The sequence below is a fragment of the Capra hircus genome, chromosome 7 (assembly GCF_001704415.2).
Source record: "Capra hircus breed San Clemente chromosome 7, ASM170441v1, whole genome shotgun sequence".
Classification (NCBI taxonomy): domain Eukaryota; kingdom Metazoa; phylum Chordata; class Mammalia; order Artiodactyla; family Bovidae; genus Capra; species Capra hircus.
In genome coordinates, this window is record NC_030814.1 from 58437053 (window position 1) to 58452918 (window position 15866).

At 41.9% G+C, this 15866-nt stretch overlaps 1 protein-coding gene across 6 annotated transcripts in view; it reads right to left on the minus strand.

Moving 5' to 3' along the window:
• LOC102181119 (protocadherin alpha-C2) overlaps window positions 1-15866 on the minus strand; it is a 187060-nt gene that overhangs the window by 25159 nt on the left and 146035 nt on the right. For all 6 annotated transcript variants that reach the window (XM_018050258.1, XM_018050262.1, XM_018050261.1 and 3 more), the window contains exons 2-3: window positions 10433-10491; window positions 7042-7130 (exon numbers count right to left, since the gene is read on the minus strand). In XM_018050258.1, coding sequence (XP_017905747.1) covers window positions 7042-7130; window positions 10433-10491 — 148 coding nt within the window. The remainder of the gene's footprint in view (window positions 1-7041; window positions 7131-10432; window positions 10492-15866) is intronic.

A 15866-nucleotide genomic window follows, 5' to 3' on the forward strand; every position in this document is an offset into this window, starting at 1 on the left:
CAAAGCTGAAAGGCATTACAAGTTATTGCTACCCATCTGCTCTCAACACTGGCCATTAATAGGTCTTTCTTGTCCAAGCACCTCCCAGGGAGGAGCTCCAGGCCCACCAGCTCCATACAATCCAAGAAATCTGTCCCACAGAATGAAGTGTGGACTCTCACCCAACACTTCTGCTTCCCCACAAAGCTCTCAAACACACAGGTGGCCTGTCATCTTTGAGCCAAGACAGGCAGCAGAGTTGGTGACACCCCCCTTCCTTGTGGTCTTTTGACATCTCCACAGTAGAAACTTGAATTTTCCTTTCGAAAAGGGACTTAAAAGTTCAGCCACCAAGGACAGTGTATAGAGAAAGCTAGACAGGAAGGTTACTCCGAAACTCTCCTTTTCCATGCAACACTCAAATAAAAGAAGAATGAAGTGTATTATTTTCTAAAGACATATGCAAAAATTGTTTCTCACGATGAAGTTTGCAGGGACCAGACTGCACTCCTCCTGAGGCTCGTTAGAAGGATCGATGATAACTAAGGGAACTGTAATGAGTCTCCATTTCCTGGCCCTCCATTAGCTGCTTCTCTGCTTCTGTGGGGCTGAAGGAAACTGTGGCCTAAGGCAACAGGCCTGCTGCTCCTCCCTCCTCACCACACTCTCCCTCTCCAAAATATATACTCAGGAACACACATCTCAGTGCACAAGAAAGTGAAGTTGCTCAGTCGTGCCCGACTCTTTTGCGACCCCATGGATAGTAGCCTGCACCAAGCTCCTCCGTCCATGGGATTTTCACGGCAAGAGTACTGGAGTGGGTTGCCATTTCCTTCTCCAGGAATCTTCCCAACCCAGGGATCGAACCCAGGTCTCTCACATTGTAGACAGAGGCTTTACTGTCTGAGCCACCAGGGAAGTCCTCAGTGCACAAGGGATTCCATTTTCAGGAGGCACAGGATCTGTTGTGGGCCTCTGACATGGAAGAAATTCTTGTACTATGTATCACAGCCCCAACCCTGACTGTATACTGCCTACTGAGCCTGGAAGAATGGATGTAGGAAAAATGAGAGCGGTATGGGGAATATAAAGTGGAGAGAAAGAACTATCTCAGAATCTATTCAACAGAAACTTTTCAGAAAAAGCAGGAAGTCTTCCTTCTAGTTTTTCATTTACATGACCATTAAAAATAGAAGGTGCCAAGTGCGGTGCCAAGTGCTCTTTAAGAAGGAGTTGAAGAAAGTCCAGACAGATGGAGCTAGCAAAGACAAACTTCTGGCGTCTCCTGGGTAGAGGATTCTAATTCCCTTTCTCACAACACCTTTCTCCACCCCTCCAGGCCAGGTCAGAACACACAAGATAAGCTACACAGAGAACTCCAGCAGACCTGATGAGCTCCACAGCACCAAGAGAGTAAAAGTATATCTTACACAAGGGCTTATTTTTCTTGGCTACTAGAGACCCTAAGGCAATCCGGCATTCCTGGGCTGTGAGATGCAAGGTGAGAGTGGAGGATACTGATGGGAGGGAGCTGCCCCACCCACATAGATCGCTGATCTCATTTTTTTTTTCTCCCTGATAAAGATATGCACACATCTCCCAGGACTATTGTTGCCATGACAACAGCAGAAGTTGAGGGTGAGCAGGTTAGTGGAACAGCATGCTTTTTAAAATTGTCGGACAAGGCCTGAGGCTACAACCACTCATGAAGTGGAAAAATTCATGTTGGCAGTGCTCCTAAATGGATTCCCCCAAATTTAAGGATCATGACTTCTTTCTGGGGAAGAATCAAAGATGAAGTCTCTGTGGAGACCTTCCGTGGGGAGTTGCCTTTGTCAGGGAGGTGGGAATCCCTAAGACAAATAAGAGCATGAATCTCCCCATAAAACTAGGGCACGTTAACTGTCCATTTTCCACAGAGTAAGAAATGCAGCAAACCAGGGCAAAAACAATCCCCCAAGGGCACAAAATGGTGCTTTTTAAAAAGTCTGCTCTATAATAAAGCATTCCCACAGAGACTACTCAGAACAACTCAGACCTAAATTCTGACGTTGAAAGGTAGACTCATACCTTGAAAAATCCTAAAAATAACCATCGTTTACTAAACATTGCTCTCCAGGCTCTGCAGATGTGTGTACTGTCTCATTTAATTCATGCATCAACCCTATAAGGTAGACACTATTATCTCTATTCCAAAAAGAAAGAAACTGGGACTCAGAAATAATGGTCCTAGGAACATACAACCTCTGAGTGGAAGAGTGAGATTTTCAAATAGGGTTACTCTGACCCAGAGCCTGAGCTCTTAGTTATTGGCTCTTTGATATGGGGAAGGCTTCCTGTTTCTAGTAAGAATCATAAACAGGCGCATAAACAGAGGCCTTCATTGCATGGTTTCTGAGCCTCCAAAGGTATGAGACAACCTCAGGAATATACCCTCAACTCTCGACCAGTCCTCAACCTTGGAGGGTTCATCAGGGTCACTTAGAGGGCCCCTTAAAACACAGACGGCTGGGCCTCCGCACAAGATTTTTGGATTTGATGGGTGTTATCAGTGTGGCTCTGGAAACCATCCTTGGAGAAGCCCTGTGCAGTCACTCTGAACTAAGCTTGTCTAAAGAAGCCTCAAGGCCTGAGCTGCCTCACCTACCTAATTAACCTTTCACTGTTCAGCCCCAGGTCCCCGGTGCGGGGGGGAGGGGGGCGGATGTTGCTTGAAAAGCTATAATGTTATCTTTGGCAGTGCTGTGCCTTTTGGAATTCTCCGAGCTCTTTTTGAAAACAGTGAACATCTCCCACTCCAAAAACAATGTACTGTTGCCTTGAGTAAGTCCTGAGATCCCATGAAATGTGGAAAGACGAGCCCGGAAGAACCAGTGTGAGGGCAAAGCAGCCAGGGACCCTGAAGCCAGACTGGCTCTCTGGAAGGTACAGTCTTTTCATAATCTCTTGGGATTCCCTCTAGGAACTGTGCAAGAGGGCACTCATTAAAACCTCTCCAGAGATTGCACACTAAGAACGTTAAAAGAGTTGTAAGCGTGAATGGCTGGCCCTTTATGCCCCTCCCCGCAACACACTCCTCCATCTGAAGAGGAATTGTGAGCTGTGCAATCCCCACCTCAGCTCCTTTTCTTTCCCTCCTCAGTCTCTCTGAGCTGCTAAGGAAATAAGAAGCCTGTGGTCCAAATCTGCTCACACAGAGCTGAGGCTGGAGAAAGGGGCCAGGAATTGGGATTAGCGGGTTTAATGCCTGGCTTGTTCATCCTGCGAGAAACATCACCTGGTGATGTCCCCACTGACCCCTTTAGAGCGTGGCATTTTAGCCTCAGCTTCTGGGGACTGTGACAATAAATGAACAGTTTGATGACAAGGCCAAAGGATTCATCAGTGGAGGAAAAACAACTACAAAGAACACATGCCAAGGAGGACTGGGTCACAGCAGGCCTCTCTCTATTCCCACGGCTGTTGCCGGAGTTGGTGCGAGACGGTGCTATTTCCAGAGAAGCTCTCAGATGGAGAGAGCAAGTGTGCGGGGACTTGGGCACCAGGTGGAAGCCTTTTGGAAGCAACAACACCATCATCATGAAGCACTAAGGGCAGCAGAATCCGTGAAAGGCAAGCTCTACCTAGGAATGAAAACAACCAACGTTTTGGGGCATGTCGATGAATTCTCCAGGAAGGTGGCTGGGGTGGGAGCGAGGTGTAACGGACTGTACAGCTACCAGGATGATCCAGACTACGTCAGAGGCTCTGTATCTGGGCTCAGAAGTGAGAACTACTGAACGCTGCCCACCATGCTACCATCTAAGGCCACAACAAAGACTGCAGGAAACAAAACTAGGCCAGGAAAAAAGGAGTGAAAAGATTAGACATTTATTAATACTATATGTTAAGCGCTATATACAGCTCTTTCTTCTTCAGTTATCATGGCAACTGGATAAAATTGGTATTATTATACCCAATTTACAGATAGGGTAACAAAGAAAACATGAATTTAACCAATTTGTTTGCACTCACCCAACAAGTAAGTTTGCAATTGGAATTCAATTCACATCTGACTTTAAACTATAATCTTAAATCTTTATCCCGTGTTCCCTCCAAACAGTGCAGAACATATTTTGAGTCCTAAAACTCTAAAATACCCAAAGAACAGAGCAGAACACAGAGGAGCATCTCTCTAATGTCCCATCACTGGTGCAGAGGTATGCTGAAAAGTATGGGGAGGTCACCCATGGAAGATGGAAGCTCTGTCCAGCTCAGTCCATGAAAACTGACTCATGAGTCAGCAGCCAGGGATAGCCCTGAACAGAAGGGATTATCCAAGAGGAGTCAGGACAGCAGGGACAGGGAGTCATGGCGACTCCTTCTCTATCTTCTGTCAAGAAGATGGGTTCCTTCCTCCTACACTGCTGGTGGGAATGTAAATTGGTGCAGTAAGGCAGTTCCTGAAAAACTTAAAATAGAGTTGCCATATGATCCATCAATCCCACTCCTCGGCATACACCCAGATAAAACTATAATTAGAAAGATACATGCACCCTTGTGTTCACAGCAGCATGGTTTACAATAGTCAAGACATGGAATCAACCTAAATGTCCATCAACAGATGAATGGATCAAGATGTGGTATATACATACAACAGTACTGAAAGTGAAAGTGAAGTCGCTCAATCGTGTCCGACTCTTTGTGACCCCATGGACTGTAGCCTACCAGGCTCCTTGATCCATGGAATTTTCCAGGCAAGAGTACTGGAGTGGGTTGCCATTTCCTTCTCCAACAATAGAGTACTACTCAGCCATAAAAATGAATGAAATAATGCCATTTGCAGCAGCATGGTTGGACCATGAGATTATCATACTAAGTGAAGGAAGTCAGAAAGAGAAAGACAAATACCATATGATCTCACTTATATGTGAACTCTAAAATATGACACAAATGAACTTACCTACAAAACAGAAACAGATTCACACACAAAAAGAACAGACCTGGGGTTGCCAAGGGGAAACAGGGCTAGAGGAGGAATGGCTTGGGAGTGTGGGGTTAACGGATGCATACTATTACATGGAGAATGGATAAACAACAAGGTCCTACAGTATAGCACAGGGAGCTATATTCAATGTCCTGTGATAAACCATAATGGAAAAGACTATAAAAAAGAACATATGTATATGTATAACTGAATCACTTTGCTGTACGGCAGAAACAACATTGTAAAACAAGTATACTTCAATAATTTTTTTTTAAAGATGGGTTCTTAACATTGTTTTGAATTTGAAGGAGAGTCCTGGGCCAGATGCAGATAAAATAATCTATAAACAGTTCCTATTTCCCACTTGCCTAGGAATATACACCAACTAGCACCATCAATGAAAGGGAGAATGTATTCAAAGCTAGTTCTGGACTCACCAGCCTGACCTGCAAAGTCTCTATGAGAACAAGAAAAACCCTGAAATGGAGGCAGGATGGTAGGGGTGATTTCATGGCACTGCTTTGATTGGGCAGTTCTCACCTCTCAGATGCCTCTCATCCTGCAACGCTTGGCAGTCTAAAACCACTTCCTCCTCCACCACATTATGCCACCACTGGCACTGGGGTTGCAAATTTGTCAATGAACTATTTTACGTTCTCCCCCTTGCCATCTGGAATATTAGCTCTCTAATGAATTGCTTTAACTTAGGCATTTGTGTTTTTTTTTGACAAATGTGACTTTTAGTTGAATTATACAACATTCATAAATAGCAAATGCTGGCTGATTAGAATCAACGAAAACTCTTAAGAGCTGCCAGCAAAAATGGGCCCTTAGCTGCACATGTTACTTGCACAGCCTAATCATTTGAAAGGCACCAGATTATTTTTGGAAAGAACTTTTTACACATACACTTATATAATCTGTTATGTATGTGAATATACATATATATATATATATATATATATATATATATGTTCGAATTTGGGTGGATTCTTGCAAGCCAGCCATGCTATGAATAGAAGAACTAGATATACTTGGATTTGAAGTTAGACACACTTAGGTTTGAATCCTACCTCTACCATAAACTATGTGAACTTGGGTATATTTCTTAACCTCTCTGTGTCTCTAGCTCCTCTTATGTATAACTGAGATAATAAATCCCATGTAAGACTGTCTCAGGGAGTAAATGAGATCATGCATGGCACAGTGTCTGGATACAGTGTGTCTCAAAAATTGGTAACTATTATCACCACAATGATGTTCTATTTATAGAGGATTATGCTAGACAACATTTATAACCTCTATATTTGTTCCTTTCTGAAAATTGCCACCAGGATGGGTCTCCAAAGCCATATTAACTTTATATGACACTGCTTTAGTGACTGGGCAAGATAAGGAAAATAAGGAAATGTGAATTTGGGAAATTTTTTAATGCTCACCCAGCCACTGGGTTCTTGTGTCACCTGGCAGATTCTCTTTCCTGAAAGTTTGGATTAGGAATCAGTTCCCACTGGTCCTCTCCACTAAGAAACTGCAATGCACTTGGCAACGTGCATGTCAAGGCAATAAAAGTCAGTCTACTGAAAGATGCAGATGTCAGGAAAGAAGGAGGCCTGACTGTGACTTGAGGTCAGACAGAGCGGTGCCTTGGTTCCAACAAGTTTTCTACTTCCACGAGAAGCTCCATTTCATCAGTCTATCTATTAATCAATCTATCAGTCTCCCTTTTGTTTACTATTTGGAGTGGATTTCCAACATCTTTAACCAAAAGATCTTTGCTAACAGTGTCATCTCTGTGCATGAGGCCACCAGATCTTGTCTGTGTAGCTCAGATAGACTAAGTATTTGACATGTACCTGGTTATTACAGAAAAGAAGTTTATGCGCACACACGCCCTTATGTTACCTGTTTCCAACCACTGAGGTACATTAAGAAGAAAATCAAAATACTTGTGCATACTCATGTACATGAGGAAGTCACACATGTAAGGAAAAGAAAGAATTAAAAGAGCCACTGATATTCCTGGTCTTACAAAAACAGGTCATCTGATGACTTTCCAGAACTCAAACAAGAAGGGAGAGACCCTGGGTATTTACCTGGTGTCGCACTGGATACTGTTGGCCACTGCTGCTCGGGTCCCCCTGGACCAGCCCGTAGAATGCCAGCCTCCTCCAGGTGCACAGAGCTGAGTAAACACATAGACCCAAATAAAAGTTAGACCATAAATGTCTTTCCAGCTCTCCTTCCACCCTCAGAAAGTGCTTACATCTCTGGAGGCAGGACTACAGCTAACGATTTCTACTCGTGCTTAAACTGAAGCAATTACCACTGAGCAGTCACCTTGCATAAAATGCAAAAGCATTGCTGACTTACTGCCTGCTACACCATGCAGGAGATAAATGTGTTTTATCTTTACAGCAATTTTGGTTTTCATTAATGCCGTGTGGTGTTCATTAAATCTAACAGGAAGCCCATCATAGGGCTTAAAAAATGCCATTTTATCATCTTAATGCTGAAGCAGATGAAGAGAGCTTATTTTCAAAAGCCCCAAGTTTCTTTTGCTGGTTCTCTGACTTCTGGGTTTTCTGTAGGGCAGAGGAAAGCACAAACATTATTTGCTGGTAACTACAGTATTATTCCAGTTTTGCCCAATTATTCCCTAACTTTATTTTCTGTTTCATCACTCTTTATTTTTTCCTCAAAGAAAACCCACCCTACATATTCTGTGACTAGAGAAAGTTTATCATCACCACTCATGGACCCCAATTCAGAAGAGATTAACTCCGCACAAAATACTGCAAAGGAGTGAGACACGAACTGGGAGATCCTTAGCAGTAAGCAGAGATAGAATGTAAACTGTTCATGGGCAGAGAGAACATCATATTCATTTATGTATGTGAGAAGACTCTTGAGAGTCCCTTGGACTGCAAGGAGATCCAACCAGTCCATTCTGAAGGAGATCAGCCCTGGGATTTCTTTGGAAGGAATGATGCTAAAGCTGAAACTCCAGTACTTTGGCCACCTCATGCGAAGAGTTGACTCACTGGAAAAGACTCTGATGCTGGGAGGGATTGGGGGCAGGAGGACAAGGGGACGACCCAGGATGAGATGGCTGGATGGCATCACTGACTTGATGGACGTGAGTCTGAGTGAACTCCGGGAGTTGGTGATGGACAGGGAGGCCTGGCGTGCTGCGACTCATGGGGTCACAAAGAGTCGGACACGACTGAGCGACTGAACTGAACTGAACTGAGTGTAAGCACATATGAAACTCTCAAATATGTTTTGGATGAAGAAAAGAACGAATGGAACCCTAAGAATAAATATCACCCAAGAAAACCTTTAGCAAAATAAGAGAAGTCTGTGAAACTAGACATTGATTCACCTTGGAAATTAAGTTATTGAAGTAAAACTTAGAGGACGACTGCCTGAAGCGGTCATGTGACTCAACAGAGCAGGCAAACTTGAAATATTATGGAGGAAGGTCTCTAAATTCAACATTCTTTTCCTTTTTTTTTTTTTTGGCCATATCATGTGGCCTGTGGGATCTTAGTTCTCTGACCAGGGATTCATGCGCCCTTGGCAGTGAAAGATCAGAGTCCTAACCACGGGACCACCAGGGAATTCCCAATATCCTCTTACCCTTTGACTTCAAACAACGTATCTAGTGGAAATTCACTCAATAAGCTCTGCTCTATTGCTATTCTTCCCTTCATCTATATCCTAGAATCTCCCCTTTTTTCCAAATATTAATATCCTTCAGGTACTGCTGATGGGTTGCTGGAGCCTACCAACAAATTATACAGATTCAATTAGATTCTCTCTGAAGATATAACTACCCTGGGAACCAGCTCAGCTCGAGCAGAATTTTCAAAGGACAGGTATACAGTATCTGAGGCTAGAAAGGTAAGGAAGCCAAGCATATGCATGAAAAAGATGAGTATTACTTAAGTTCACAACTTAACATATGTTCCATGTACTACACTGTGAGGAATAAATAACTTTTAGTTTTAATTTTTATTTCCTTTCTTATCCTACTTGAATCTTATGACATCTTAGTTGAAACCTGAATAGAAGCACATATGGCTTTTTTTTTTCATTTGAAAATGGAATAAAGAAGTGATATGTTTTAGCATTTTATTTTAATATAGTTTTAAAGGTGAATCTTATAGCTTTGGTACTTTTCAAATAAAGTACTAATTCAACTGGGAGATAAAGAGTTGGTAACATATACCATATTTTTTCCTATCATATAGTCTACCACAATAGCTTAGATGCAGGAAAAAGCATAAGATAGCTTCTAACAAGTAGAAAGAATATTTCTGAAACCTAGTATGCTGGCATCTGCCTGAGTGTTTCTGGCCTAAAATTATGACCAGATTCTAGTGCAGTGTCTCACCAAGCCAACTACTGATCTTCAGTCTTCAACTGATCACTTCTTGTTCAGAAAGAGCACCTAATATAATGATTTCTGCTCAATGTGAAATAAAATGGTTGGGAATATACTGACTTATTTGAATTTAATACATATTTCATGGGTTAAAACCAATTTTTCATTAACTCAACACATACTTTGTAAACTCTCTCTTTAGAAATTGATCAAGGTTTGGTTAAAGACCTACTCAAAAGGTGCCCAGATATTTTGAGGGGCTTAACTCTGGAGTTTATTTCCTCTTTAAAACTAAATTATTCTGGTGGTAGTGAATATTAGTTGCTTGGCACTCTCCATCTGGTTTCCCAAAGACACTTACAAATAATGAATCTTTTATTTGGCCCTGTAGCATGAATACTAGATCAGGTCTGGGAATAATCGTAGTTAATCAATTACTGTCAAAGAGACAAAGTAGAGAAGGCAAAATTATATTTAATCTGAGTCTTATAGTAATGCTATTACTCTAGGTTAATTTAAAAATAAGCTTGATTTAGTCTCCAGATATTCAATAAAGGCCCTTCACGTGGCTCATCCTCTGAGGAGTCCATGCCACTGAGGGCAGGCAATAAGACAGCAACAAGATGGAAAAGATAAGAAGATGCTAATGGGGTGAACATGGACAAAAATAACAATTATGTGGCTAATAGGATATAACAGTCAATGTGTGATGGAAAACCAAGGTGGACAACACGAGCATATATTATATGATATACTCAAGTCCCAAAGCATCAGTATTAGTTATCATTTTACAGCAGGGTCAGAAAGTATAGATGGAAAAAGGATAAAAGAAGTTGAAACTACTTCCTTATAGAAATTGTCATGAGAGAAAGTACACAGCCGCCTGTCTGTGACTTTACAGGGCACTCTTATTTGGCAGCACTTGATAAGCATTTGGCAATGACCACTTCCAAATACGGAGACAAAAATAAGTTCATTCCCCTGGCAAAGTATTTAGACATCTCAGTTTTGACAGCTGCTTCTGGCCTACGAAGACAACAGTTTATCTGAATCACAGTTACAGTAACTTCTGACAAAAGGAGGAGGGAAAGACATACCTGTGCATTCCTGCTCTCAGGGAGGCAGAGTACCGCCAGTCAGGGTTGGGCTGTCGTGGCTGCAAAATCACAAAGGGAGTTTCCGTTAATATGGCAAAACAATGTTCTCCTAGTGATGATGTTCATCAGTAAGTTGGTTCTTAAATATCTCCATGCATCTATTGAAAATATTGAAGTTGCCATTTCATATGCAACTCTAAGATAATATCCACACATACAGCACTTCAGAAGAAAATTAAACTAGTTCATCAGGATCCATGCACAGATTAAATATCATGGAAAACAGAATTTAATGATGCTGTGAGGACCAGCTTTGGCTTTGCCTTGCTCGAAACAGGTCTATGTATTAACAAATACACACTACTGTGTATATATAAAATAGATAAACAACAAGGACTTACTATATACCACAGGGAACTCTATTTAATATCTTGTAATAACCTAAAATGGAAAAGAATCTGAAAGAGAATACGTATGTATAACTGAATCACAGTACACCTGAAACTAATACAATATTGTAAATAAACTATACTTCCATTAAAAAATAAAACACAGGTCTATGTTCCTAAGGCAGCACTTATGGAAGGACAGTTTGTTCTGAAACAGGAAAAGCTTTCATTTCTTTTGCCCTCAAATGCCCCATTAAGGCAACATCCCTAGTTTGGTATTCTAGTTTATAACAGGGCACAGGACTACACAAGTTCTGCTGGTCTGGCTGGACTGCAGAGCACTGCAATCTGCTGCTGGCTTTGCAGACTGCAGCATGTTTGACCCTGGACGGATGCGCCCAGTCATAATGCCAACAACTGATAACAGCCTCTTCTGCTGATCGAAGAGGAATACAAGGGAGAGGAAAACAAACCGTGGCAGGGTTTGACCTTGTTGTGCTGTATAATCCTTTTCATAAAATTGTACTTGTTTCCTGCTCCTCTGAGTGCTTTGCCTTCTTATTCAATTACTGTTTGCTAAGCTCTGCTTAACAGGGAGCAGCTGAGACCTAAGAAGAACCTGACTTGCTCTGCACCACCTATGTATTGGAAAGATGTATTGCCCTGTGTCTACAAACTGTCAATTCAGAGTAAAGGGGACACAGAGGAAAATGTGGGTATCAGAAGACTGTTTTGAGAGTTGTGCGCTGAGTAGGAGCTACTCAGGAGTCACTGGGGACAAAATCAATCACCACCACTATTCTGGTAACAATTAGCAAAATTTGTATTAAATAAAACCTGTGACAGATGTTCCTCTCGATGTGTTTTCATGAACAGAGATTACAGTACTCCTGTCAATCTATAAAAATGGTACTGATGAACCTATCTGCAGGGCAGGGATAGAGATGCAGATGTAGAGAAAGGACCTACAGACACGCAGGGGAAGAAGGAGGTGGGACAAACTGAGAGAGTAGCGCTGACGTTATGTACACTGCCACGTGTAAACCGGATGGCTAGTGGGGAGCTGCTGCACAGCACAGGGGGCCCAGCCTGGTGCTCTGTGACAACCCAGAGGGGTGGCATGCGAGAGGGAGGGCAGCTAAAGAGGGAGGAGATGCACATATATATATACACACATATAATTATGGCCAATTCACACTTTACAACCAATATGACACTGTAAAGCAATTATCTTTCAATTGAATTTTTTTTAAGTATTTTGAAAAAAATAATAAAGAAGTCCTGTCACTGAATACAGAAGTCTATTTGAGTGGAAAGATGAAGAGAAAGATGTTGTATTTTGTATTTTCCTCTGGACTATAATTATCATGTTTGGTAGACACAAGGCCACAGTAATGCCAATAAACTATTTCAAAATGTCAGTAAGTCTTGATCCTGTCATTCTTATAGTTCATTCAAGGGATACACAGTATTTCATAAACATATTTCTTCACAACATCCAGCAAAGAAGTGATCAGAATCTCAACTTCCAGGCAGACTTTGGGATGGTTAGCTGATATTCTGAGATTTAGCCAAGTCAAGTCCCGGAAAAAGCTACAACTCTAGGATATTTTTGCCTCAAATGTCCCCACACACTAACTGCCCTCTCTGGTCCCTTCCATTCTGTTGGCAAGATACGAACACACAAGTTGTTTCACCCTTGGTTCTTGAGTTCACAAACTGTTACTGATGTTCCTCATAAAGTAGCATAAAACTATCTACATATGAAATGAAGGGTGCACATTTTCTATCAGTGGTAGTAGAGGGAGCAACACAGAAAATAATTGCAACCATTTGGTAAACCTGAAAAATGATCAAAATACTTTTTATTAATCATGTCATCACCAGCTTTCCCCTGATGATTGATAGCACTGGTATCAGCTTGTCAGCTATGAGGCCCTTCCTTCAAGAAAGACTTTGACATCTGTTGAGTAAACGCTGCCAATTTTTCTATGACCGGGTAACATCCATGATGAAAACTGCTGATCTTGGGAACAAAATCACCAACTTCATTTTGCTGAAAGGCACAGTTCTAGCAAGATTGACCAGGAAACTCAGTCTATTACATAATCTCACTTCCTCAGCAACATGTAATTTGTCATGCTGCTATTTTCTATACTAATTCTTCAGTGACACGATGCTTCTGAGATTTATTTGCCAGAATCATAGTTATGATACATCTTACAGCAATGAGATCAGGCAGGGAAAAGGTAAGGAAGAAAGTGCTTAATATGTTTTATGTATCCACACAATACCAGGCAATGGGATAAGCACTTTATACATATTACTGCATTTATCCTAACACCTTTGTTAGACCATAATCTCTATGGAAGGGATTATATCTTTGTTTATAAAACATACAGATAGTCTCAAATATTCATAATAATAGTTATATCCTCAGAAGCTAGCAAGGTTCAGGTATTGGATAGGCTTTTAAAATCCTTTTAAATAAATTAACTACCAAGCAATGGCAACATTATCATACTTAAATTACAAAAATTAGAAACCTGGAATTTTAGAGAGATTAAATTGCCTGCCTCATAAGTAGGTCTGGCTGATAGTCATGTAAGGTCCATCTAGTCAAGGCTATGGTTTTTCCAGTAGTCATGTATGGATGTGAGAGTTGGACTGTGAAGAAGGCTGAGCACCAAAGAACTGATGCTTTTGAACTGCGGTGTCGGAGAACACTCTTGAGAGTCCCTTGGACTGCAAGGAGATCTAACCAGCCCATTCTGAAGGAGATCAGCCCTGGGATTTCTTTGGAAGGAATGATACTAAAGCTGAAACTCCAGTACTTTGGCCACCTCATGCGAAGAGTTGACTCACTGGAAAAGACTTTGATGCTGGGAGGGATTGGGGGCAGGAGAAGAAGGGGACGACAGAGGATGAGATGGCTGGATGGCATCACTGACTCAATGGATGTGAGTCTGAGTGAACTCCGGGAGTTGGTGATGGACAGGGAGGCCTGGTGTGCTGCGATTTATGGGGTCACAAAGAGTCGGACACGACTGAGCGACTGAACTAATGTGAAAGTCACTATACATTTTATTATACAGTGGAAGTGACAAATACATTTCAAGATTTAGATATGATAGAGTGCCTGAAGAACTATGGATGGAGGTTTGTGACATTGTACAGGAGGCAGTGATCAAGACCATCCCCAAGAAAAAGAAATGCAAAAAGGCAAAATGGTTGTCTGAGGAGGCCTTACAAGTAGCTGTGAAAAGAAGAGAAGCAAAAGGCAAAGGAGAAAGGAAAGATATACCCATTTGAATGCAGATTTCCAAAGAATAGCATGGAGAGATAAAAGAAAGACTTCCTCAGTGATCGATGCAAAGACACAGAGGAAAACAATCGAATGGGAAAGACTAGAGATCTCTTCAAGAAAATTAGAGATACCAAGGGAACATTTCATGCAAAGATGAGCACAAAAAAGGACAGAAATGGTATGGACCCAACAGAAGCAGAAGATATTAAGAAGAAGTGGCAAGAATATACGGAAGAACTATACAAAAAAGATCTTCACGACCCAGATGATCACGATGGTGTGGTCACTCACCTAGAGCCAGACACCCGGGAAAGCGAAGGCAAGTGGGCCTTAGGAAGCATTGCTAAGAACAAAGCTAGTGGAGGTGATGGAATTCCAGTTGAGCTATTTGAAATCCTGAAAGATGTTGCTGTGAAAGTGCTGCACTCAATATGCCAGCAAATTTGGAAAACTCAGCAGTGGCCACAGGACTGGAAGAGATCAGTTTTCATTCCAATCCCAAAAAAAGGCAATGCCAAAGAATGTTCAAACTACCACATAATTGCACTCATCTCACACACTAGCAAAGTATTGCTCAAAATTCTCCAGGCCAGGCTTCAACAGTACGTGAACCGTGAACTTCCAGATGTTCAAGTTGGATTTAGCAAAAGCAGAGGAACCAGAGATCAAATTGCCAACATCCACTAGATCACTGAAAAAGCAAGGGAGTTCCAGAAAAACATCTACTACTGCTTTATTGACTTGCCAAAAGCTTTGACTGTGTGGATCATAACAAACTGTGGAAAATTCTTCAAGAGATGGGAATACCAGACCGCCTTACCTGCCTCCTGAGAAATCGGTATGCAGGTCAAGAAGCAACAGTTAGAACTGGGCATGGAACAACAGACTGGTTCTAAATTGGGAAAGGAGTATGTCAAGGCTGTATATTGTTACCCTGCTTATTTAACTTATATGCAGAGCACATCATGAGAAATCCTGGACTGGATGAAGCGCAAGCTGGAATCAAGATTGCTGGGAGAAATATCAACAACTTCAGATATGCAGATGATACCACCCCTATGGCAAAGAAGAACTAAAGAGCCTCTTGATGAAAATGAAAGAGGAGAGTGAAAAAGTTGGCTTAAAATTCAACATTCAGGAAACTAAGATCATGGCATTGGGTCCCATCACTTCATGGCAAATAGATGGGGAAACAGTGGTAGACTTTCTTTTCTGGGGCTCCAAATCACTGCAGATGGTGACTGCTGCCATGAAATTAAAAGACGCTTGCTTGCTCCTTGGAAGGAAAGTTATGACCAATATAGACAGCATATTAAAAAGCAGAGACACTACTTTGCCCACAAAGGTCCGTCTAGTCAAAGCTATGGTTTTTCCAGTAGTCATGTATGGATGTGAGAGTTGGACTATAAAGAAAGCTGAGCACCGAAGAATTGAGGCTTTTGAACTGTGGTGCTGGAGAAGACTCTTGAGAGTCCCTTGGACTGCAAGGAGATCCAACCAGTCCATCCTGAAGGAAATCAGTTCTGAATATTCACTGGAAGGACTGATGCTGAAGCTGAAACTCCAATACTTTGGCCACCTGATTCCAAGAACTAACTCATTTGAAAAGACCCTGATGCTGGGAGAGATTGAAGGCAGGCGAAAAAGGAGACAACAGAGGATGAGACGGTGGGATGTCATCACCAACTTGATGGACATGAGTTTGAGCAAGCTCTGGGAGTTGGTGATGGACAGGGAA